The sequence below is a fragment of the Typopeltis vanoorti genome, chromosome 22 (assembly GCF_054136105.1).
Source record: "Typopeltis vanoorti isolate ZY-2024b chromosome 22, IOZ_Tvanoo_1.0, whole genome shotgun sequence".
NCBI classification, from domain to species: Eukaryota; Metazoa; Arthropoda; class Arachnida; order Uropygi; family Thelyphonidae; genus Typopeltis; species Typopeltis vanoorti.
Window position 1 is genome coordinate 90565748 of NC_143570.1, and position 27888 is coordinate 90593635.

A 27888-nucleotide genomic window follows, 5' to 3' on the forward strand; every position below is an offset into this window, starting at 1 on the left:
AAAAGTCTCTCTTTCTTGAATTTGCTGTGGTGGAGCATGGTGGTTTTCTTCCATGATACTCTGTGGGTGGTGTCCAACACATGGTCAGCCAAGCCTGAATGGCCATAGTTGTGTTTAACAATGTACGACTTGTGTTCCTCCAGGCGGATGGATGCTGATCTGTCCAAAGTACGCAAGCTTACAGGAACAGGGTACTTTGTAAACTCCAGGCGGAGAGAGAGAGGAGGGAGCTGATCTTTCGTAGACCAGATAAGGGTAGCAAGTTTGCGGTAGGGCTTATATGCTGTGTGCAGGTTATACTTTTTAGTATCTTGGCTATTTTTTTCGAAGTACCACGGATGTAGGGTATGGTGATGGCATTTTTAAAATCATGTTGACGAGAGGGATGGGGAATGGGGGAGGAATTAATTATTTTTTTGATACTGTGTTCGCTGTAGCCATTGGAGAGGAAAGTGTTGTGTATGTGGTTAAGCTCAGTAGTAAGGGCAGTTCCACTGGAACAAAGATTGTGGGCTCTCTTGGAAAGAGTTTTAATGATGCTATATTGTTGCGAGGGGTGGTGATGGGAGAGTTTGTGAATGTATCTGCCTCTGTGTGTGTGGATTTTCTGTATACAGTGAAGTGTATCATCAGGCAGGCGTGTGACTAAAGTGTCTAGGAAGGGTAAACAATTGTTCTTTTCCTTTCCATAGTAAACTGGATTCTTGGATGTAGGCTATTGAGATGACTGAGGAAGGAGTCTAACGTGTCTGGGCCATGAGGCCAAATAGAGAACACATCATCTACATATCTTAGCCAGATAGACGGTTTGAGTGGGGCTGAGTCTAAGGCTCGTTTTTCAAAATCTTCTATATAGAAATTGGCAAGGGGGGATGAGAGAGGGGAACCCATGGCGGTTCCCTCTATCTGCTTGTAGATTTTGTTCTTCCAAGAGAAATACCCAGAGTTGATGGCAAAGGAAAAGAGATCTAAGATGTCAGAGGGAAAAACGTTTTCGAAGAGAGATAAAGTGTCAGTTAAGGGAATATTGGTAAACAATGAGGAGATATCAAAGCATACTAATATGTCTGTATTATTCAAGGTTAAATTTTCTGTGAGGGCTTTAAAGTGGGTCGAGTTTTTTATATAGAATGCGGAATTTCCGGTAAGGGGGGACAGAGAGTTGGCCAGCTGTTTAGACAGTCTGTAACAAGGTGCATTGGTGGCATCTACTATAGGCCTGAGTGGGGAATTGGGTTTGTGGATTTTTGGTAAACCGTATATTCGGGGGGGGGGAGCGGAAAGGTTTAAGTTTTTTCGTGAGCTCTTTGCTTTATGTGGATGATGTTATACTTCTAAATAAATCCGCTACAAGTCTGCAAGATTCTCTGACTAAATTGAATACCTGTTGTAATAGATATGGTATGAAGGTCAGCAATAAAAAGACAAAGACAATGAAAATAGGCAGAATCATTGAAAATGTCAACTGTGTTATGAACGGAGAACCTGTGGAACAAGTAAAACATTTCAGCTACTTAGGCACGATTTTTAGTGAAGATGGTAAATTAAATATGGAAATAGACAACAGAATCAGCAAAGCTGGTATGGTGGGAAGTCAATTGAATAAATTCATATGGAATAAGAGAGAAATTAGTCGGAACACTAAATTAGCTGTATACAAGACAGTGTTCAAACCAGTTTTAACTTATGGATCTGAGAGCTGGGTCAGAAGTAAAACACTTGACCAAACACTAGAGACTGCAGATATGAGAGTCCTGAGAAAGATTATAGGGGTGAAGAGATGGCATCAATGACAATATCATATTAAAAAGGAGGATATTAGGAAAGAACTTGACATTGTCAGCATCCAGGAATGTGTTAGCAGAGCTAATCTCAGGTGGTATGGTCACTTAAACAGAATGGGCGAGGAAAGATTAGCAAAACAAGTGTTCTCTGCCAGGTTGGCAGCAAAACGACCCAGAGGAAGACCAAGATATAGGTGGATTGATATGGTACAAAGTGCCTTAGATGACAGAAATATAAGATCTGATAATGTTTGAGTCTTGACAAATAACAAACTGATTTGGAGAAAAATTGTAGATAGGAAGTTAGTAATGATGTAATTTTTTTCATGTAGTACTATCATATCCTGTACACCCCCTTGAGGGTACATGGCAGGAATTTGATGATGATGTATTCATAATATGTAAAACTCACTTGTTTTGTAATGGAAAAAATTTGTGTTTTCTCGCACACTTCAAGCGTCCAAGATTTATTGTTTTCAAGTAAAGCACTCTAGCTATAACATATAATGGCAAGTTGTTTTTCTGTTTTTATTCGCTTCATGACTGAAATGAAAACCAGAAGTGTGACATGTAACAGATCATATGTGGAGTGAAAATAACACTATTATATTATTGTTGTGAGAGAAGTGAGAGGATTTTTGGAACTCATTAACAGATATTTACGAAGTCTTTCATATAGAAAGAAAAATGTTTAAAAGTTATCAATTGTTGTGTAATGACAAAGACGACAAAACAACTGTTGACAGAAGAATATTTGTTGATGACTGTTTGTTTTTTCATGGTCTTTCATAAAGAAAGAAAAATAAAGTTCTAAACTTTCAAGGAGATAAATAGATGGAAGAAAGTGAAGAAGATGGTTTATGTTATGACTTTAGAGAAAACCGGCAAAATAGATGGAAGAAAGTGAAAAGATGATGGTTTATGTTATGACTTTAGAGAAAACCGGCAAAATAGATGGAAGAAAGTGAAGATGATTGGTTTATGTTATGACTTTTAAAGAAAACTGACAAAATAGATTGAAGAAAGTGAAGACGATTGGCTTATGTTATGACTTTTAGAGAAAACTGGCAACTAAAATTGCAAGTGTTTTTATGATTCTTCAAAATGGAATGCTGTAGTGTTTTTCAATTCAGGATTTCAGGTCTAGAAGTTTTATTTCCAACTCTCTGGAAATGAAACTTCTTGAATGAATTTGTAGGCAGCCACCAATGATCAAATAACATGACAGTGAATGAGATGATGTTTTAAATGAAGAAAAAAAAAGTGTAAATTATGCAAAGATATCATAATTTATAACCACTTGCAGGTTATCAATCGCCTATTGTCTCTGATAACCTGCAGGTGAATTTCTGGAGGCCTGGTTATAAACAAAATGTCTTCATTAGTTGAAATTAATAACTTGTTGACCAGTATTTGGCTGTAATGATTGCTTCAATGCATCATGGAAGACTTATTTGACTTTAAAAAAATGTTTGAAATAGTCCTGTGCTCCACTTCCTCTCCTTTCAAGCATTGGTAAGTTTCTGCTAATTAAGAGAACTGTGCTCTGATTCTACATTCCTGTTCATTTCAGAGACATTCACTGTGTGATTAAGGTTAGGCTTTATGCTGACAACTACCATGTTTACAGTCGCTGCTTTGTGACACAGAGCAGTGATTCTTAACGGGGGGGGGGGCTAGGCAGCCATGGAAAATTTATAGATGTTTCTAGTTTTTAAAAAATTTGAAATCTCTTAAAATAATAATTTTTTTTTGCTCTTTATTTTACTTTGTTTCAAACTTGTATCATTTTGTATTAGTAATCTGAATTATGCAGTTTAATGCAGTAGTTTCTTTTGTGGTGGCTCCACAAGTCAACTTTTCGTTGCTGGCTACACTGCAAGTCGTGACATCTGCCCATGTAACGTGATTCTCCGAAGATTTAAACAAAACTAGTATGAATGCATAGAGCTTAACAACATTAAGTGCTACTTGAGTGCAATTACCATATTTTTCCATGTATAAGACGAACCCTACCTTTTCAAACCCAAAATTAAGAAATCAATATTTTAAACATAAAACAGAACACATTTGATATTTTTTTAAATATTCAAAATATATTTAGTAATTAAGTAATTTTAAGATACATACTAAGAAATTATGCATCTCTCTCAGTTCTGGGCATATCATTTTCTTCATCGTTTTTTTATTTTCGGACATTTTTATGGGCTAGTGCTCAAAATATTGTTAATGCATTAACTTAACTTACCAACGAGTTGCAGACATATGAATGCTTTCAGAGTTCTGATTGGTTTATTCAGAATCAGCTGTTAATGACATCAACCGACAGAGTTAACAAAGGCTAGTGATTGGCGGAAACCTGTTTGCGGAGACAAGGTACCGGCAGTTTTGCCACGCCAACCGCGGGTCTCTCAACCGATTACCCCCCACGTGTATAAGATGACCCCAGTTTTTGGTGTAAGAATTTTAGAAAAAAGTATCGCTTATACACAGAAAAATACAGTACTTTTCGAAACTTTCAGTGCTGTAACACTGATTTGTTATTTCTTAAAATTTACTTGCTTATAAAATGAGCAAACAAAGGACATTATTTCCTAAATGTCCTTCCTAAATATAAATACAAATGTAATATAAATATAAATACTAAATATAAATGATTTCCTAAATATAAATACAGTAAAGTTTTTACAGTAATATTTAAATAAAGTTGATTTCTGTTTTCTGATTTTTTGTCATTATAATCAGTAAGTAAAATCACTATTTTTTTTAAAAAAAGCTTAATTATTATTATTATTATGTTACTAAGGGGCCACAAATATTTTAGGATACTTGAGGGGGGGGGGGGGCTGTGACTACTAAAAGGTTAAGAACCACTGACATAGAGTATTATTGTTTGAAAGATATAGGGACTAGTACCTTAAAATTGCTATGTTGGGCCTAACAGTTGCATTTCTAACCACTGTGATCAGTGTACCCAATCCATATAGAGAAACAGTCTAACATCATTATGCTGCTATATTCATCACTTGAACAGGTAAAAAGCTTTTCCCCAATCATCTTTCATATTCAGATACAGTCATCTGACTTCATGAGTTTGTGACTTGCTATTCAGGACTGATTTCTATTGTTTGCAATCCCAGATCAGTATGCCTTGACCCATACCAGTTGATTATGGGTATTCATTATTGTTAACAAAGGTTTCTCGGCTGCAGCTCTTCCAGAAGTTGGCATACAACTCTCTGCATGCAGTCTATACACAGTAGGAATTGATTATGACTTTGCATATCTTCAAACTTAAATTGTCTAGGGTGTGACAACAGACAAGATAACCTTGTTTTTTCATTACCTTGTCAAGGACTCTCAACTTCTTTCAGCAGTATTTAAGCCTATGTTGCTGCTGTGGACACAAGGTTCTATCATTCTTCCCCTCTGAAATGCTGCTAACTCTTTCTGTATTGTTTAGCATAAAGGATGGAAATGATCTAAGCAAAACCTTAATCTCTCTTTTTAGATCAAAAATTTGCACATTGCATAGCTGGATCCATTTTTCTGCAATCAGGTGGATATTCCATGATTTTTTGGTAGGATAGTGGTTTCAATGATATCAATGATTTGTTTCAGAGTCACAGCATATCATAATAATCCTCTACCTGGGGTGAAGGGACATATCAGGAATTTGGTGATTATTCAAATTATGACACATACATTTTTATATTATTAGTATTATTTATATATGTGGGGGGGGATTGTAAAAGATTTCATAAAATTTTACAAATAATCATAAAAACTTATTATTATTTGTAAAATTTATTTAATGGAAATGGATAAGGGGGTTCAGTGATAAAATGCTTTAATAATAAGGGAGGTGCATTGAAAATATTGCTAAGCTAGGAGAACATGATGACTACTTTCTGCTTGTGTGCTCATTATCAGATGAAATTATTCATTTCCCTAATCTTCAATCCTTATTCTTCTTGTCTCATCTCCTTTAAAGATAGCAGAAAATTATAGCAAAAAGAATCCTAAGGAGTTCTTTCGTTATGTAGCCAGCAAAAGAAAGAATGATTAGAAGGATGACATTGATTGGAGAAAATGGTATAAAGACAGTTGTTGCAGAATGTGTGGTGGAGATACTTAATGAGCAGTTCATAAAGGTCTTTCAATCTTGTGAATGTGACTTCATGGAGAGATTGAGAGCAGTTGATGATGGGGAAGAGAGACTTACTGTAAGTGAGCAAGAGGTGTATGGGGAGTTGAGTAAACTAGATGTTAATAAGGCTGTGGGACTTGATAATATATCATCACATATTCTGAAGGAATGTGCCAGGGAGTAGACACCTGCCTTGACATATTTTTTAATACGAGTCTTGCACTCGGTCAAGTTCCTAAGGAGTGGAAGGAGGGGCATGATTGTGCCACTTCAAAAAGGAGGTGATCGAACTCAAACATCAAACTATAGGCCTATCTGTGTGTCAGGTGTTGTGGTTAAGTTGTTGGAGAAGCTTGTGAGAACTAGGATCCAGAGTTGGGTTGACAACAATGGTATTATCTTTGATGGTCAGCATGGATTTGCTAAAGGGAAGTCATATTTTAGTAATCTACTTACTTATTTCAATAAAGTGACTGCTTCCTTGGACAGAGGAGAAGGATACACAGTAATATACTTGGATTTTGCAAAGGCTTTTGATAGAGTACCTCGTGATAAGTTGACAGTCAAATTAGAGCAGATGGGGTTGGATATTAGACTAGTGCATTGGATTGGAGGCTGGCTATCTGATAGGTATCAACAAGTTGTGTATGGGGGAGCTATATCCAGGAAAAGAAAAGTCACTAGTGGAGTGCCTCAGGGGTCTGTTTTAGGGCCATTACTGTTTAACTTGTATATTAATGATATTGGTGAAGATTTGGATGGAGATATTCAGTTTGCAGATGATGCAAAGTTGGGACGAACCATGAAGAGTAGTGAAGATGTTGTGGCCTTACAAGAAGACTTGAATAAATTGAGTGATTGGGCACAGAAATGGGGATATGAGTTCAATGTTGCAAAATGTAAGGTTTTAAAATTTGGAAAACAAATATGTTATGCAAAATTTATGCTTGGTGAGGATATATTATTTGCGGTGGAGGAAATAAGAGATCCAGGGGTGATAGTGGATAAGGATCTGAAATTTAGGGGACACATAGCCAAAATTGTGAAGACAACACAAAGGTTTCTGGGAATAATGCAGAGGACACTGATGTGTAGAAGTAGGGAGATTCTTGTTCCATTGTATAAGGCTTTGATTAGGCCACACATGGACTATTGTGCCCAGATTTGGTCACCTGGTTTTCAAAAGGATGAAGAGATTTTGGAAAGGGTCCAAAGGTGACTGACTAAGATGGTTTCTGGAATGTCGAGTATGAAGAAAGATTGAGAAGATGTAATTTGCAGAGTTTGGTGGACAGGAGGAAGAGGGGAGATATGATAGAGACCTATACAAGTTGGTAAGGGGTTGTTATACAATCAATGCTGAAGAAGTTCTACATAAAATAGATAGGGGGATAACCAGAGGTCATCCCTGGAAACTACAAAGAGGGTGTGAGTAGGGAAATGAGAGGCAGGTTTTTTTCGTGCAGAGTTGTGAATGATTGGAATGCCTTGCCTGAGAGTGTGGTGTTTGCAAGGAGTTTGAGTGTGTTTAAGACACGGTATGATGAGCTGTGTGTGTGTGATGAAAGGACCTCCCAGGTAAGTCTTTGACTCCATGAGGTCTTGGGATAATAATAATAAATATTAATAAACTGTTTTATTAGTTACGTTGTGTATATGCACCATATGTAATTCTTTGGTTGAAATTTTAAAAAATACAATAAAATAAACTTTTTAAACTGACATTAGGCTTCTGTGATGCAAATTATGAATCTTATATCTGCCATGAAGAGAAAAAACTAAGAAAATTCTTTATTCAACCAGTTTCCTATGCTGCAGCATCAGGAATAAAATGTCACTCATTTATAAACTTGTATTAACAGATCGATTCTTAAAGCATAAACTACCATATATAGAGTAACTGGTAATTAACTTAAGGAATTTACAATGCATAAAACGGATATTAATTAAAGGAAACTTTAATGAATACTTTCAATATTTCGGCAACGTCACGTTGCCATCTTCAGGAACATACAAATGTGGTGTGTGCACGCAGGCACTAACTATACTGTCAACACACCATCACACATGAAGAACTCAGCCCACTTCAAAGCCAGTATAGAAGACTTCTCACTCCAAGACACTGACATAATTGTCAGTTTTGACGTCTCCTCTCTATTCACAAATGTCCCACTCAAGGAAACCCTAGAGCTCATCCAAGCCAAATTTCCGCCCGATATCTCAGCCTATTTCGTTTGACAATGAAAATTCTACTAACAGATAGAGGGGACATCCATGGGTTCACCACTTTCCCCACCCTTGGCCAACTTCTTTATGGAGACCTTTGAAGAGAAAGCCTTAAACTCTGCCCCACAAAAACCCACTGTTTGGCTTTGGTACGTGGATGATGCGTTTGCTATTTGGCCACATGGCTTAGATACACTCCACTCCTTCCTAACACACTTAAACAACCGACATCCCAGAGTCCAATTCACCTTGGAAAAAGAGGAAAACAACACCCTCCCCTTCCTAGACACTCTAATCACTCGCCAACCTGACGGATCTTTGGTTTTCTCTGTTTATAGAAAACCCACCCATACAGGCAGATACATTCACCAGCAATCCCACCACTCCCCTTCACAACAATATGGGGTTATTAAAACACTATATTACAGGGAAAAATTGATCTGCTCAGATGATGATGCCCTAACCACTGAACTAAACCACATCTTTAACACTTTCTTAGCCAATGGCTGCAACCCACAAAAAATCCAAAAAATACTAAAACCAGTACATCACAACCCCCTCCCCCCCCCCCCTCACAATAAATATTACACTAAATCTATCACCATCTCCTACATCTGGGTCACCTCTGAGAAAATAACCAATATCCTCACAAAATATGACCTAACTTCTTGTTAGACGATATAAAAAGTTGGCATCCCTTATCAGCTCTATCAAAGACCAACCACTTCCCCTAGACCTACCTGGTGTATATGAGGTCCCTTGCAGCTGTAAATTGACCTACTTTGGCCAAACAGGCAGGACAGCGAATATAAGGATTTCAGAACACAAAGACTACATCCGGTTTCACCAGTATAGCCACTCTGGGCTTGCAGACCATGCCATAGAATACGTTGGAAGAAAACTAAAATAATACACCGCAGCAAGTTCAAGTACGAAAGATTATTCATGGAATCATCAGCAGCTCTAAAAAACGTTCCAAACCTCAACAAATTTGGGTGCATGAGACTACCCCAAATTTGGGAGACTTACATCATAAGAACTTCAGCCCAACAGCCAAGACAACCCAATTAGCCCACTAGGAGGCACCATTAGGACTTTAGGAACAATATTAGTTTTTTGCCTTCTTCCTCATTTGCTTTTGTTAGTGCCTGCGTGCACATACCATATTTGTATGTTCCTGAAGATGGCAAAATGACGTTGCCAAAATATTGAAGGTATTCATTAAAGTTTCCTTTAATTAATATCCGTTTTATGCATTATAAATTCCTTAAGTTAATTACCAGTCATCTTCAGTTAAAAGCACTTACAAAGATTCTTCACAAACAGACAAGAGTCAGGCCTAGGTCTTTTGATCCAAAGGTCATCATTGCCTTATTTAGGTCATGTAAATTGCAGACAAGGCTCTGCAATTTTCATCACATCAGTCTATCTTCTTAACCTGAATTCAAAGTCCTAAAATTACCTTAAAGGGTGCAGAAGCAAATAATTACATGCTTTATATCTTTTTTGGGCTTTTCATATCACCAAGAAAACTAGAAAACTACAGCTGATATATGGTTACTAAATTTGCTCATTGTAGTCCAGTTCTTGTCTTATACAAATAAGTTACCTCTATATCTCTGCTTGTTAGTGTCCCTCTCATAATTGTAGCAATGCTTAGTTATCTTCATTACTTTTGCAATCTGCCATTTCTACTAAGATCTTAGTGGATAAGATTCTGAATGTTCTTGTTAAAACACTGTGCTAATGTTGTTTTAACAAGAATCTTAAATCTGTTAGAGAAATACTGGGTTTCCACCAAAGTATTTGTGAATAGCAATTTAGGAGCTAAAATTTATTTTATTTGGGGTAAACAAGTTAAAGATTGGCATGCATCCAACCTGGAAAGCAGCTCTTGCCATGTACACTCCAGCATTTCTTTAGTAATTATAGTTGTAGAATATAATTTTGTCTCTTATCACTTATGCTGAAATTGCTTTTGATGTATACACTTAAATTGATCAAATTTAATCACAACATCCAAGTGTAGTCTGACCAGTGCTTCATATGGTGGTACAATCACCTCCTTATTTCAACTTATCGATACATGCCTTATCATAGCAGTAGTGTGATTGTGTGGTCTTTGCATTACTTACAGTGTGCTCACTGATATTCAGTCCACTGTCAGCCATCACCTGCAGATTCCAAATCTTGTCTACTTCCTGAAGCACAGTTTCACCAATACAGTATCAGTGCATAACTTCATATCCCTGCATTCCAAAATGCAGCACTTTGCAGCATTTCTTAATATTAAAACTACATCCCCACCCCCCACTCATTTCTCCAAGCTAAATGTCTATTCAGATCTTCCTGAAGGGAATTAGTATCAATAACATTCCTTATAATTCTTTCTAGTTTTGCACTGTCTGCAAACAATTTGAAGATCCCCTGCAGTCCACATCCTTCCAGAAAAGTCTAAATCCCTCTATTTCCATTTCCCACGGTATATCATCCCCAATACACTTAACATTTTATGTAATCCCCCCCCCCCAAAAAAAAGCAGTAGTTTAAAACTACAGAGTGACCAGGAGACTGGCTTTTTATACCTAATTGACTATTTAGGAAATGGCCTTCCAGAGTTGTGATTATTTATACTCTGCACATTCAGAATATATTCCACTTATCCACCATGCTCTGTGTAAAAATATACTCCTCACACCCCTCTTTACCAAAACTTTACACAATTTCAGTAGCCTTTTGTTCTTCCCCTTTCACCTTCCACTCCTTTACTTACTACTTCCACTTGCTAACTTAAACATCTCTATCATAACTCTCTTTCTTTCTGTTTACCAAACTTGCAATTTACATTCCCATGGTCTCTCTGCATAACCCACATTCCAGAGTCCCGATATTACCTTAGTGATTTGTCTGTAGATCCTCTCTCATGTTTCCTCATTACAGTGAAGACTGGGTGACCAAATTTGATCGCAACATCCAAGTGTAGTCTGACCAGTGCTTCATATGGTGGCACAATCGCCTCCTTATTTCAACTTATCGATGCATGCATGCCTTATCATAGCAGTAGTGTGATTGTGTGGTCTTTGCATCACTTACAATATGCTCACTGATATTCAGTCCACTGTCAACCATCACCTGCCGATTCCAAATCTTGTCCACTTCCTGAAGCACAGTTCCACCGATACAGTATCAGTACATAACTTTATATCCCTGCATTCCAAAATGCAGCACTTTGCAGCATTTCTTAATATTAAAACTACAGGTTCCCCCCACTCATTTGTCCAAGCTAAAAGTCTATTCAGATCTTCCTGAAGGGAATTAGTATCAACAATATTCCTTATAATTCTTTCTAGATTTGCACTGTCAGCAAACAATTTGAAGATCCCCTGTCAGTCCACATCCTTCCAGAAAATTCTAAATCCCTCTATTTCTATTTCCTACAGTATATCATCCTCAGACAAGTAAGTTTCACTTATACCATCTTATTTATGATACACACTCCTTACATTAGTAAATACAACAATTCACTCTCTCTGAGGTCATCCTGTCTTCTAGACACCTCTTACACTCTGACCACTCCAATTTCCTATTTTTACTCCTTACTGTTATCTTGTTCTTTCATTGTAATTCAATAATGCAATTAGTTACTCATCACTAAACAACAGCAGAAATTTTCTCTTAAGTCATGTTTTTTTATACTTAGGTGTGGTCAGTGCTAGTAGAAATAAGTCATAAAGAAGACATATTTGAATAACTATTGATCACTGCCATTTAATTTTGATAAGCTGTATTGTAAAATTTGTGGAAAATGTAATATTGTCAAATTAATATTCTTAAATTAATATTACGGTTCACATGATAAATCATTATGTGTGGTACCCTGCTTGCTTAATGAAGTTTTTTTGTTTGCTGTTTTGCAATACCTTTTACATTATTGCTTTTAGCATTGTTAGCTGTGTGGTCACTGCACTTATTGTTACCCATTGCATCTTCACCCTGGGGTCCTGTGGGACAGTATCTTCCTCTTAGTCACTCACCCACTGACAAAGATTCAGCTTATAACTCTGTTTAAGTTTCAGTGTGTTTCTTTTAATCACTTATTCATGCATGGTTCTTTTTAATGTCATGTACTGTAGGATAATCATGTTTATGTATGTGTGTGTGTATGTATGTATGTATATGGTTTGATATTTTCTTTCATTGTCTTCTTGTGCATTAAAACCCCATTTAATTTACATATAATATTAAGTTAGTTCTTTAGTTGGTTAGCAAACTTCTACTTTTCATGGTGCTATCATAATCTTACTCAGTGTGCTATCACACTTAAATGTTTTTTATACCACTCTCATATCTTTGTTGCTGTTCATAATTTATAATATATGCTAAGAATAGTGTAGTATTCTCTTTAAAATATTTGGAATCAAGTAGTTCTTAATTGAAATACTTTTTTCAAAGCCCAAGGTTAACTGATTAACCTTGGCTTTAAAAATTGAATTTTTAAGGGGAGAGAGCAGGAAGGAAATTTGCCTTTAATTTGTTATACTGAACAGACTATATTTTGTTCCATTCCTCCAAGCAAAGAATTTAACCAACCTTAATTCCTTGCATGCTACATCATGAATAGCAAAATATCGTTGAGAATATCAATATTGGTCACAACGATCATCACTTAGAGTCCAATAGTGAAAATCTTAATGGAAAAAACAATATGTGCTGTGCTACTACTACACCACTTCTTCTCCAGACTTCATTGTTGGCTCAATGCAGTATAGCAGATGGCCCTCTCCAGACATTCCTCTGAATCCAGATGCCACTTATTAGATCTTAAAAATGTGTATCACAACTAGTTACTCCTCAATAGGAGCTCCTTCCATTATTTTACAATCTAATTATGACAGAGTTCTCTGCATTGTTGATATCTTCTTGTTAATATTTGCGTGTAGTTTCCTGCAGCTTATATGTGCTTATGCTTTTCAAAGCCAACTCAGCAAGCTTATGTCCAAGATTTGCCTGAATACTTCTGAAATGGAATATAAATGGTAGTATGTATCTTAAATTTAGACATCGAGAAACTTGGTGATTGATCTTCTTTTAGATGACTGCTAAATTTTATATCTGATTGCTTTTCATCAATATTTGTAATATACTGTGCAAACTACCCAGCTTATCAAACCCTTAGCCCATCCATTGCATTAATGTGTTACAGATTTCAAACCTTAAGTGGATTGGACTGACTTTAAAAAATGTATTTTTATAATACATATATAAGAATGTTGTGATATAAAAATGTTGGCAAGAGGATAGTCAGTTAAAAATGGCAGTTCCTGTTTATTATGTTCATTTCTTTTATATGTATAGGAAAGAACAAAAGCAGTTATGTTATTTAAACTGCTTGCTTAAAATTAGATTCTGGAAAGAGAATTTTAGAATTAGCTTTTTCTGAATTCCCCATCTCATAATTGAAACTCCAAATTTTAGAATTTTTTCACCAATACCCTTATTGGAGCCACATTCAAGAAGATGGCCTTTCAAATAATAGCACTACTGTCCTTGTCTATTCTTCGTATTGCTAATAGAGTACTGCTTATAATTTATTTTCACTTAATATCCAGTTTGAAAGCTGGCATAGTTCTTTATGCATGCCATATTAACATTCCCTCCTTCCCCACACACATGTAGGTGCTGTCATTTTTATGTAGTTCAGTTCACTAGGGTTAGTTCAGTATTAATTTGTCCATTACAGAATACTTGTGACATTATATTAAATATATTAAATGATTTAAATACATTGCATTGTTATTTTTTTATGTGAACTATAATACATTAGTATCATGGGTGGACTAAGAGTTAGGTAATTCAGAAACCCTGCTAGAGACCAAACATGGAACTTTTTCATGTGACTTCAGGCATCTAATAAGCTGGATGATAGCAGTCTTACACTTGATGAACTTCATATGCCCTCTAAAGTCATTCACAAAACTTCACACCCACAGTGGAATGCAAACCCACAGCCTGCTGGTTAGAGAGAGCAAGTATGCACTTGGCCAACTAGGCCACCAAAATATAAAATGTAAAAGTGTACAAAGCCTGTTGTGTTTATATAAATTAATATACTTGTCCTAGATTAATAGGTAATATATTTGTTCATTAGTTTCTAGTTGAAACTGTACTGAATGTCATGTATGTCTTGAGAGAGAGAGTGAGAGAGAGCTTTTAGCTTTTAATCTGTTAGAGCACACAGCTAACACTGCTATTATTTCCCTTCATATTTTCCCTTCCAGATTTACTTCTGTTGTCTTATTGTTGTACATGTGATTGTGTGTATGTGTGTAATTAGCATTTCCTTTTCCTTATTCTGTTTGGTATTTCTATAACTCCTGGGCTGTTACCATGGAGACCAGGGGGTGAGAATGCACACTTTCTTTGCAGAATTACATCCAGAGTCTACAAAAGAAGGTTTGTCCTCCACCAGATGATAGCTTCACTACACTCCACTCAGATCTGACTCATCTAACAGTATTGAACCCTTCAGAGAGCACTGCCACATCTATCAGTCAACTGCCATGACAACTACAGAAGTATAGGGAATTTGTTGCTAAATAATGATGAACATTGTACTTGCAGTCATATGCTGTACCATCATATATATCATGTTTATGGCAAATGCTATTGAATAACATTTGTATGAATAAACTATAATTATAACTTGTCACATTTAAAAATACACATAAATAAATATATATAAATAAATAAATATATATATATATATAGTTCTATCATATCGAAATTATAGTCCATCATAAGTGAATAGGTACATTTGCATTTGGATAAGTTAAGTAATTAGCATCTGATTTCTGTAAAGACCAGGTGTGTTTTAAAAGACAGACTTAGTTCTGAAATCAAAGACTGTTACTAAGGATGTGCTCTTATCACACAGTGCTGATAAGTGATGCTCTTCTGTATTTATTGCCTCGACCAGATATTTCAGTGATGTTTTTTTTTTTTTTTGGTGCTGATTACACATAAGGAAGCCGGTGAAGAGAATGGTGCCTTGAACTTGTGAACTGGAAGATGCTATTAATAGCATCTAGTGTTGATATTCCTATGTTTGTGCACTTGAATGTAAGGTCAGACCATACATATTACTACTGCCATTATTTTAGTCACCAGTTGGACTGGAGTACAGATTCCTATTTATGCCAAAAACCAAAGAAAATGCCTTATAGCCAGAAGGCACAGAATTGTAAACTCTGTGCTATAAATCTCATGGCACAAATTTTGTAGGTATATCTCTATTAAGACTGGGTTATATTGCAAAGAGTAAAACAACAGTTACTTTATTTTATTATTATTTTTTTTTAATATTCTGTGATGTTAATATATTCTCATGTTTTCTACCCCTCCCTTCCCTCTCCCTAATGGTTATTAACATTTTGCATGGTACAGTGTATTTGGCAGCAGATGTCTGTTGTGGGTAACTTGTCACCATGACATATTTTGATTGCTCATCTCTAAAGTTGTAATTATATAGTTTTTCAGTGCAATGTAATCAGGAAAGAATATTACATGTTTGTATGGTTGGATAAGCACAGATTTCAAAACTTGTAGATGCTATATTGGATCAAGTTTTTCTGTATGGATGTATGCTCTATGTATAAAAAAAAATGAGAAGTGTTTTATGTATTTGCGAGATACAGTTTATGATGTACTGAGTTCTGAACAGAAAAAAAAAAAATTATGCAGATTTTCTCTTCACATTTAAAAACATTTCAAGATAAAAAAAAAAGTAACAAAAAGTAGGATAAAATTCTACCTTTAGATAAATACAGCTTATGTAAAAAGATGTGCAAATGATTGTATTATTTGAAAGAACAAGATGGCTTTCTATTTCTGTGTCATTCACATATTGCACTCAAAATATTAATATTGTTATTTTTTAATTATTATTTTTTCCAATAAGCATTCCTGTGTGCTCACAGTCAAGAAGTAAACTAGTTTTTGAAAATACTTCTTCTTTAAGAACAGTGTATTTACTTTTGCTTGCATGTTGGATGTCACATACACACATATAACTATGCATACATTCTATCCCATCAGAAATGTCTAAATATAAATGTGAAATTTATTTACTTGTTATATTTAAAATAAATAAATAAATAAAAAAGGATACTACCAAAACATAAATGGGAGAATTGATCCAAAATGTTCATGTATATATATATATATAATTTCACACATAGCATCTGCAGAATTTATAGTGTATTAATGCTATATGTGGGCCCACAGTATTATAATTTGCGGAAGAGTAAATGGTTATGTAATCTGGTGTGTTTATTCTTGGCTGCATCTTCAGATATTGCATTGTTTATCTGCATATGTTGGGAAGATTAAAAAGTTCAGATTCAGGGATCTAAAATGTATTGTAAGATATGCTGTCATTAATTTGATATAATTGTAAATAACATATACTGACAGGATAGTACATGTAGGGATAATAATTAAGTAACTTTCTATGAAATTATTGACCATTATTTTGCCTTCATCACCAAGGCGTCTTCATAAGCACAGGAAGGATATTACATGTATGTGCATGGAGGCACAACCATAGAAGACACATACAGAATGAATTAATAATGGTGTAATCCTAATGTCCTAACTGGCATCATCTATGGACACAATGAAGAAATCTTGATCTTTCAACTGATAGTCTTGTGATATCTCCCAGATTTTTGTTAGAGTGAGACAGCTAAATTTGTTTAGGCTAAGTAAGTGTTGTAAAGCTGTGACAGATTCCAAAAAGTCTCACATTTGTATTTACATATATGATAAAAAATAGTAGTCTTTTTTTCTTCACAAAATCTAATGATCTTAGTGAATGGGGCATGGTCTTCAACCCCAGAGTAACTGTAATGCAGATGTTGGACACATCAATTATGTTTATCTATTCAAATGATTGTTTTTACAATCTGCTGCTGCTCATTTAAAACACTTGCATAACTAAACAAATTTGACTGCATCACTCTGCCATAAATCTGGGAGACAACCATCATGAGACTATCAGCCCTGAAACATCACGATCCCCTCACCATATCCATAAGGGACACCATTTAGGATATTAAGATTATGCAACTTTGAATCCATTATATGTGTTTCCTCCTGTGATGATGGCAGTAGCATTCACATGCATGCTACTGCTAATGACCAAGGCAAAATGTCAGTTAACTATAATAAAAAATTATTCAAATATTACCCCTAGATATGTGTGTATTCCTTGAAGTAAAGATGTGAGTGATAATTTAAACATCCATATCAGGTGAATATGTCTTCCTCTTTTGGCAAGGCAAATACTTGTATTAAATTTTTGTTGTTGTTACAGCTAATTTTGCAGTTGCTGTGCAGAATGCTTAGACAGTTGATACTACCAGGAAGTTATATAAATTGTCAGAATGTCTCAGACATTGCTACTTTTTAAGTTTATGGATGTCTGAATATGAGATCTTAAGATAGTGCATTATGGATTACTGTTTTATGACTTAATGCAATTACAGATATTTTTGCAGAGGCCAAAGAAGCATGCACAAAATGCAAATTCTATTCAAAATGCTAATGGTGCTGATAATTGATCATGTCATTTTCAACAAATTCGGATCAATTTTTTGTAGTAGAATCCCTACTTATGTCATCTGAAAAGCCAAACTGTTGTAATCCTTTGTATATTCCCCTAGATTGAAAGACATTCTTTTCACTGTCTTTCGTATACAATGAACTGCCAGAGTATGGGCTGAAATACAGTGGTATCTCGCTAATCTGAACCCTCCAGTAATCCGAACTGCGGTTTGAAAGAAAAAAAGTTTTATTTATTACATATTATTATATTGTGTACTATTATTTTATTTAATAATTATTATGTTAACTATTATTATTTATTTTATTATTATTACAGTACAGTATTTTTTTCATACTGTCGATTGTACAGTTATACTGGAGGCCTATTTTGATTTATTGTGTGTTCACGTTTGCTTTTTTATACTGTACAGTGCGTACTGTATTGTCGGCATGAATCACAAATATACACAAAAAGAGGAAATTCAAAATGTGAATAATTTGGTTAAAAATATAAATCCAGATGTTGAAATTTCACAAACAGATGTTATGGATGGATTACAGGTAGATCCGAAAGTGAATTCGAAATCGAATCAGATGCTGAAATTATAAATATGAGGCTACAGAATGAATTAGAAGACGACGATGAAAAACTCGAAGAAAAAAAAAGTAAAACATGAAGAGGCAGTTGACAGTTTTAATGTGTGTATAGAATGGACTAAGCAGAATGATACGCCATTCCACAAAATTTTATTGCTAATGCAGCTCCAAGAAGAAACATTCTTCGAAAAAAAGTTTAGCTTCCAAGAAGCAAAATAAAATCAGTGACTTTTTTTTACAAAGAAATAAAAAAGCTTTTTTGTGTGTTATTTTGTGAAACTTTTTTTGTGTTGTGTATACGAAAGTGATATTTTTTACGCACATTAAGTTATGTACTGAAGTATGCAATTTTATTAAATCAGAATCCTCAACAATACAGTACAACAAACAGTAAATTTTTTACTAAAGTAAACTTCTGTAGTGTATTATTTTTTAAGTTTTACATTACAGTACAGTAGCTTTTTTTCTACCAGTTACTTCATTTATTGAAAGAATTAAATTGATGTACCATTAGAATCTGATTATTTTTGTCTTAAAAGCTAGTTATTGTTGTCTCTTGGGGAAATTCACTAATCCGAACGACCACGGTTTTTATTAGTTTGGATTAGCGAGATACCACTGTAGTTGGAAGAACAATATGCTGCATATACTGTTACAGAGGGGGGGGGGGGGAAGAAAAGTCGGTGCAGGTAATACAGGTTTAGTAGATGACATTTTGAGTTCATGAAATTATTAAAATTATTACAATATGTTTGAGGGGACAATAAATCAAATTTCATGTAGTTTCATTTCATCAGTCCTAATATCACTGGAGTATTGCAAGATAAAGTATAATTATGCACAACTATATTTTTTTTTGTAATGTTCTTCTCTATTTTCAATGTAAAATTAAGAGAATAAAGGTTGTGCATAATAGACTGCTTGATTTTTACTGCAATTTGTAAAAATAATCATAATTTACAATTATGAGTCTTTTTACAATTGAGTTTTGTACATTAGAATTCTTATAATTTGGTTTCATAGCCTTATACTATCAGCACTTGCTATGTGCCTGATTAGAGATTGATATTTATGTTTAAAAAATAGTGTTTTAGATTAAACTATACTTACCAGAGAGGTATTTGTAATAATTTCATTGGTATTTATTTAGTTCAGAGAATTGTTAAATGTACAGTAATAATAGTTGTTTGTCATAAAGACCTTCTCATTTGGGTAAGACAGTGTCGCTGCCATTATTAACTTCTTGCTTACTGTCTAATTGAATAATTGTACATGTGCAGTGAAGAAATTCATGGAAGATTAACAGCTGGACTTGAAAAGTGTTAGTATCCAAGTAAGAGACAGACAGGGAGAAATTTAAGAATGGGAAAAAGACTATTTGTTTTAGAAGTTCATATACGACTTTATGACTGGACTGGAATATGAACAAACGCATCCAAAAACAAAATTTTAAGCAAAGATGATGCCTGTGGCTGATGGATTAATAATGTAATTAAATGGACGGTGCCAGAAAGGAGACACTCGATAGTCATTCTGATTCAGAGTTTGAAAAAAAAATGCTTTAAGGGATGTTTTCTTCCCTCTCTAGGACACAAGTCATATGATGTGATAAATGAATTAATATTGTTCGAAACAATCATTGTGAAGGTGTTAGACAATCTCAACTGTCATAGAAAGTGAAGAATAGGCTTATTTGTAACACATTATGAAAAATTGTTTTTCACTGGTAAAAGGGTATTTGTGATTATATTTCCTATCTGAGATTCTGAGCTAAGACAATATTCATGTTCAGTGTGATGATAGTGTGAAAGAAGATATATATGCTGAAAGAAGAAATACTGCATAGTCTTATGGAAGATTTTAAAAAAAATTACATTTTAAGAAAAGCCTGAAGAACTTTGTCTAAAGAACAGTTATTCTCTGTAAAATTTTCCTCTGAAAAATAAGACACTGTCTGGTAGACTGATATTTACATGTTAATAATATTCATTAATTTGTAAAAGTATGAGTCAGCGTGAGAATGATTAATCATCTAAAACCTTCAATCTAAAATAGTTTTATCTATTTGAAAGTGTATATTTTGCATATGTTTTGTTTAGTCATGGTATGCATGTGTGTGTGTGTGTGTGTGTGTGTGTGTATGTATATATATTTGGTCTTGGGTCAGTCGTTTCCTGAATTCTAAAAGAATTAAGCTTGAAGTCATTGCACCAATCAGGTATGAACTCTTTTGAGTTTTCCTTATCACTTGGTATATAGACAAAGAAATAACATTAAATTGGTACATTTGATAGATTTTCATGAATTATGTACACACATAAATTGGCATAGTTGACTTGCAGGACTGGTTTATGACTTTAGCTTAATTTTAGATTCCAGAAAGTCTAAAAAGACCAAAATGACTACATGAAACAGTAATATATCTAGTCAGATTGCTTCTGTTAAAGATTAAGTTTGTTTAGGCTATTGAATCAAAACTCTACAGTACTGTCTTTTTCAGGTCATAGTCATAGGAATATAAAAATATTTTTTAAATCTACAGAAAAAATCAGAGACTTTGAAAAACAGTCAGGCTTCCAGCTCTTAATAATACTTTGCAATAAATTTCTAGGCAAAGCTAAAACATTCCTGAACATGTCACCCTTATTAAGAGACACTGGTGAGTATTTTATTTATTTAATTAATTTATTTTTATGTTGAGTCCCTACACGAGAGGTTGTTGATCAACCTATAGTACACTAGTATTGTATGTGGGTATGCAACACCTTTAACAATTTGTGCTACTATCAGAATTTTCAAGTGTTGGGGAGGGCTCTGAGATCTGAAAAATCCATCAGTTCATTCAAGGTAATAAAGAATCTATTTTCCAGTATTACTGCAGACTTTTGAGTATTGCCATAATTTAAATGTTCCATCTCAAGAGAGATCCTCTCTAGAATGGTTACCGTTTCATCAGTTTAGGCATGACCTCAGAGATAATTTGAAATAAACAGCATATAAAAAAAAAAAGGTTAAAAGTCTTGAACAGCTATTAGCATGTTAGGGAAATGAAGGAGAAAGTAAAGGAAGGAGGGAATAGACTTCAGTACAATGATACCCATTCTCTTGACACACATTGATTACAGATAAAGGGAAAGATAGTTTTAAAAAATTTAAATTTGCTAAGAAACAAATCTAAAGAATTTTGAAGAGTTTAACTAAAGATGTTCTAAAATCTGAGTCCAAATTAAAATCACAAAATTTGGGAGAACTAAAGGCACTAAAAATATTTTTAAGAGAAGAAATAAACAGCACAGGTCCATTGTAAAAGGACAGCAACTTCTGTTTAAGATATCTGATTCAATGATAATCAGTACTTTTTCTTACAAGTCTAATGTTCCAGACAAGGGTAAAACATATCAAGAAGGATAAGTTCATTCTGTTAGAGACCTATGCTAGCAATAAATTTAGTTGTCAACATACTATGAGCATAAAAGAAAATTCAGAAACAAACGTGATTCTAACATGATATTGGCAAAAACAGACATGTCAAATTACTCATTAGGCATGATTACAGCTCAAGGTAACTCAAGTGTGATGCATCATTTCCACCTTTAGCTAATGAAGATAATTGTTTGACAATTCTTCAAAGATTTATCAAGAATGTGACTTGTGAAATCTACACATGGGTGCATATATTTTGATGATTTCTTGTAGTTTATTCAAAAAAATTAAAACTAATACCAAATGGTAGTTCAGATTTGAATTATTCATTAAGCTAAAGAGTATTTTTGAATCACAAATTTCAGCTACTAAGTAAATCAACACATTTATTTCAGTTTTTTTTTTTTTTTTTTTTAAAGTATGTCGTGCTAATAAAAGTGGTTTTAAATAGTGTGACTTTTTATTGTATAATTGTGCTTCACTTTTTTCATGCTGGATATAAGGGTCCTTCAGTAATGTTTGTTGTTAGAATTTTGTTTGTTTATCCTGTTGCTACTTGTTTGTTCCTGTTGCATCTGCTTTCTGCAAGTAGCTTCCACAAAGAAATGCATGTGCATCACAGAATGCTTCGGCATGAAGATCAAGGTCTGCCTGGATTTTTCCCAGTGGATGCATTATGAGAATAGCTTCATGTATGCACCAAAAAATGTGAAAGATTTGTGGATTGTTAGAGTGAACAACAAAAAAAAAAGTAAGTATTTATTTATGTGAAAAGTGTATTGATAGGTTAGAGCATTTCAAAATAGTAATTGTCATCGGGATCATAGTAGAAAAGCTTAAGTAAGAGTTGGTGAAAATGATAGGTGAAATGAAGTTCTGGAAGATGAGATTAAACACCTGAAGAACAGATTGGCACATGTGAATGAGAAGGAGGAAGTTAATATTACAAAGAAAGAGTCAAGGAATAATCGTATATCATTGTTTATAGAGACTTGATCATTAGAGGTGTGATAACTAATAAAGTCATCACACCTCTAATGCTCACTCTTTCCTTCTCTAATGCTTTGCAGAGAAGGAAAGAGCAGGAATCAGAATTAGTGATAGGAGTGGGCATGAATGACTTAGTTGGTGAAAAAAGGAATTGATAGAGACTTCAGAAAGTTGTTGCAAGATGTAAAAGATAATAGTGTTGTTGGAAAAGTAATAGGCATGTTGCTCAGGTATGACAATAGCAAACTGAGAAGGAGAGCAGAGATAATGAATAGCAAGATGCCTGAGTTGTGTGAAGCAAAAGGGGTTCAGTTTGTGAATCTGTGAGAAAATTTGAAGGCAAGTTGAAATGGTTTAAAGTTGTTGGACTACATTTGAATGGGTTTGATGTTGGGCTAGAAAGGCTAATGTTTGCTGAGAAGTCACAAAATCAAGAGGAAGATGGATATAGGTTGAAGATGTGGTTGCAGCAGGACAAGTTGATGGAATGCATAAAGGTGAGGATGAGACAGGTATGAACAGCATTCATAGTCAGGATCAGGGAAAGAGGAGTGGTCTGACTGAAGAGAGAGAGAGAGAGGGGGGGGGGTGTAGTATAGTGTTCAGAGTAGAGAATGTTGGTGCTGGTAGAATGGCCTCAAAGACACAAAAGATTGTTATGCTTGTATGCAAATATTAAGAAGTATTCAAAATAAGAGAGTTGAGTTTGTTGCATTGATTAAGTCATTATGCCCAAAGATAATCAGGTATAAGTGAATGTGGTTGTCTAAAGATGTTATGTAGGGAATAGAAATAAAAGGATATACAATTTTTTGGAAGGATAGGAGGGTGAAAAGATGAGGAGAAGCACTATTAATGATTTCAGAAGAATTGTGTCCACAAAATGTGGAAATTAATAGTACATGTGCAGATTTTGAAGTTGTGTGAGTTTGAAATTAACAGGCTAGTATATCTAATAGGATGCTGTTATAGGCAAGGAAATGTAGTGAATACTAATGATTCTGGAATGTTTAGGCAGATTGGTTGGGCATATAAAAAGAAGGTGATCTTGATGGAGACTTTAATTACATTAATATAGAATGGAAGGATGAGATAGTGTACAGGAACAAGGAGAGTGAGCTTGTTGAATTATGAGAGAGAAATATCTTAAGTGGCATGTTACTGAAGCAACTAGAGACTTTAGTGTTTGGGATTTATTGATAACTTAAGATGTACTTGTTAACAAGGTATTAACACTGCCACCAGTTGGCGAGAGTGATCATGAAGTACTTGTTTGCGAAGTAGTGAAACTAGAAAAGATTACTGCCAAAAAAGGAGACGAATTATAAAGTGGATGATTATGGGAAGCTCAATGGTCAACTAGCATCAGTATGTTGGGTAGATGAGTCGTGCAGAAAAGCTGTTGACACTGCATGGATATTCATAAGGCAGTATCTGGCACAAGCAATATATAACTGCATATCAAGAGTTAAGCGAGTAAATATAGTAGGAGTGAAATGGATGAACAGTAAAATTAAGCAAGCTGTTTTGGAAAAGAAGGTTATGGAGGAGGTACAAGACAGTTGGTGGCAATCAGATCCTGAAGAGTATAAACTGCAGGCTAGGAAGGTGAGGAGCATTGGTAAGAAGGAAAGATGCAGTATGAGAGGAGATTAGCTGGTCAGGCCAAGATTAATTCAACAGAATGCATCCACTATATGGCAAGCAAGAGGAAAAATAATTATGACAGGTTGACAGTTATGGCAGTGACCATTGCAAAGGATATGGTGGAATTATTGAATGACCACTTTATCAATGTATATCATACTTATGTAAATGATGCCATGCACTGTGTAGAAGGAAGGCAAGTATTAGGAGAATTGGAAGTAAAACAATCAGAGGTGTATCAGGTGTTGATTGGGTTAGATGTTAATAAGATCATGGGAATGGATGACATATCACCACGTATTCTTAAGGAATGTGCACCACAGTTGGCTATGTCCCTGATCTGGTTATTTAATGAAAGTCTTGCAGTGGATAAGATTCCTAAGGAGTTGAAAGAAGGCAAAATAGTACCACTCCACAAGCATGGTTCTAGGACAGACTTTTTCAATTATAGACTGGTCTGTATAACTGCAGCTGCAGGTAACGTGTTGAAGAGATCAGATAAGACTAGAATACAAGATTAAGTTGATGGACACATCATTTTGTATGATCGTCAGCAGATTTGTGAAGGGCAGGTCTTGTTTTAGCAATTTCCTTGTATTTTATGGGTAAGGTAAGGTAATGAGTGATAAGGGAGAATCATATACGGTGATATTCTTGGACTTTGCAAAGTGTTTGGTTGATTACCATATGATAAGTTCATGCACAAGCTGCAGAGGATGGGAATAAATAGTATATTGGTTAGATGGATAGGTGACTGGCTATCTGTATTCAGTGTCTCAAAAAAAGGAGGATAACCAGTGGCATATTCCAGGGTTCTCTCTTGGGGTCATACTGTTTAACTTGTTTGTAAATGATATATCATTGGACTTACTGGGGATCTTCAACTGTTTGCTGACGATGCAAAGTTTGGGAGAATTATAAGTAGCACTGCTGATGTAAGTTCCCTTCAGTCTATTTGAATAGACTTTTGACTTGAGCCAAAAGGAGTGGGGTTGTAGTTTTAATATTAATAATTGCAAGGTCGTGCATTTTGGAGTGCATAAATATAAGGCTGTATACTATATTGATGGTGCTGTGCTGCAGAATGTGATGACATTTGAAATTTGGAAGTGATGGTTGAAAGTAGATTGAAGGTTAGAGGGCATATTTGTTGCAAAGCCTGCACATTGTAGTGCCACTATGGTAAGAAGTACACTAACATGTAGGGATAAGGAGGTGGTTGTGTGATTATATAAAGTGCTGGTCAAACCACACTTGGACTGTTGTGCTCACATTTGATTACCTGGTTTCATTGTGGTGTGGAAACATTGGAAAGAGTCCAGAGATGAGTGACTAAGACAATATGAGGACTCTGGATGGAACGTTGGTTATGGATGAAGGTTGAAGGAAGGAAGGATGGAGGTTGAGTGGAGTATAAAATCAGTAGAAGGCATGAGGAAAAGAACTAGAGGCCATCCCTGGAAGTTATGTAAGAGTGTGGTGAAGAAGGGTGTGTGGAGTAGATTTTTTACATGGAAAATTGCAAGTGAATGGAAAGCATTGTTACAATATGTTGTAACATAATGCAGTGAATGTTAAGGATTTTAAGATTTAGTGCAGTATGTTGTCAGTTGAATGAACCTCCTGCAATAAGCCTGCCGACTCCATGGAAGGTGTACTACTACTAACAATAATTCTTCTAATCCAAAAGTACAAGTAATATTTGGCATTGATTTCTTGAAGCTTCATGCTCTTGCATGTGACTTTTTGGATTATAAAATATCATTGTCTGGACTAGAATACTGTTTGGATAGTGCACTAGTCAACAAAGTAGAATTACAACAATCTCCAGTGGCTTTTAAAGACACTGAGTATAGCAAGATCAAGTGTTATTATGAGTTTGGAATGATAGTGAATCTTTAAGACTGATAAGAAGTCAAACATTGAAATGATAAAGATAACTTAGTAAAAAATTCAGTGAAGAAAGAAAAAGAATTGCAAATTTTTTAAAATTGGCCTTTGGATTTTTTTTCCAATGTCTGTTCAGAGGATATTTCAGTAACTTGTTCTAATGTAGTATTATTTCTAAATCACTTAGGGAATTGAAACAACCCGAATATAAATTAAATAATACTTTAATAGATATTTCGGCAATGTCTCATTGCCATTTTCTAAAGGAACTTACAAAAAGGCAGGTGCACACAGGCCCTAACAATACAGTAACTGGAAATGAAGATATGAAGCTATCGTTCTCCTAGAAGTCCTGATGGTGCCCTCTGGCGGGCTAAGTAGGCGTTCTTGGCCGTTGGGTTGAAGGTCTGCTGATGTATGCCTCCCAAATTTGGGGCAGTTGCATACAACCAAATTTGTTGAGGTTTGGAGAGTTTCTTAGGGCAGAGGCTGATTCCATAAATAATCTTTCGAATTTATATTTGCTCCGGTGTATTATTGTTGCTTTCTTCCACCGTATTCTGTGGCGAGTATCCAGAGCATGGTGTGCAAGACCAGAATGGCTATATTTGTAAAAATATAGCCATTGGAAAATGGCTATATTTTTACCCTGGAAAAAGAGGAAAACAACTGCCTCCCCTTCCTAGACACACTAGTCACCTGCCAGCCTGATGGAACTTTGGTTTTCTCAGTTTACAGAAAACCCACCCATACAGGCAGATACATCCACCAACAATCCCCCCCCCCCCCCTCACAACAATATGGAGTGGTAAAAACACTATACAACAGGGCTAAACTAATCTGTTCTAACGACATAGCCCTTAACACTGAACTAAATCACATCCTCAACACTTTCTCAGCCAATGGCTACCCCCCCAAAAAATATTAAAACCTACAAACCACAGCCCCCCTCCACAAAAAAGATTACTCTAAATCCATCACCATTCCCTACATCCGAGGCACCTCAGAAAAATTACCAAAATTCTAAAAAAACATGACCTCACCTCCTGTTACAGGCCTTACAGAAAATTGGCATCCCTTATCCGCTCTACCAAAGACCAACCACTTCCCCTAGACCTACCTGGTGTATACCAGGTCCCTTGCAGTTGTAAACTGTCATACTTTGGCCAAACAGGCAGGACAGCGAATATCAGAATTTCTGAACACAAGGACTACATCCGGTTTTACAAATATAGCCATTCTGGTCTTGCACACCATGCTCTGGATACTCGCCACAGAATACGGTGGAAGAAAGCAACAATAATACACCGGAGCAAATATAAATTCGAAAGATTATTTATGGAATCAGCCTCTGCCCTAAGAAACTCTCCAAACCTCAACAAATTTGGTTGTATGCGACTGCCCCAAATTTGGGAGGCATACATCAGCAGACCTTCAGCCCAACGGCCAAGAACGCCTACTTAGCCTGCCAGAGGGCACCATCAGGACTTCTAGGAGAACGATAGCTTCATATCTTCATTTCCAGTTACTGTATTGTTAGGGCCTGTGTGCACCTGCCTTTTTGTAAGTTCCTTTAGA

At 35.2% G+C, this 27888-nt stretch overlaps 1 protein-coding gene across 6 annotated transcripts in view; it reads left to right on the forward strand.

Annotated features, from left to right (window-relative positions):
* LOC150094561 (transmembrane protein 198-like) overlaps nt 1-19576 on the forward strand; it is a 261654-nt gene extending 242078 nt beyond the window's left edge. For 4 of the 6 annotated variants that reach the window (XM_090411785.1, XM_090411783.1, XM_090411787.1 and 1 more), the window contains one exon: nt 14587-19576. In XM_090411785.1, coding sequence (XP_090267911.1) covers nt 14587-14724 — 138 coding nt within the window. In that variant the 3' untranslated portion in view covers nt 14725-19576. Of the gene's footprint in view, nt 1-12172 lie in introns of all 6 variants that reach the window. The other 2 variants (XM_090411789.1, XM_090411788.1) reach the window with 2 other exon arrangements.
* The last annotated feature ends 8312 nt before the right edge of the window (nt 19577-27888 follow it).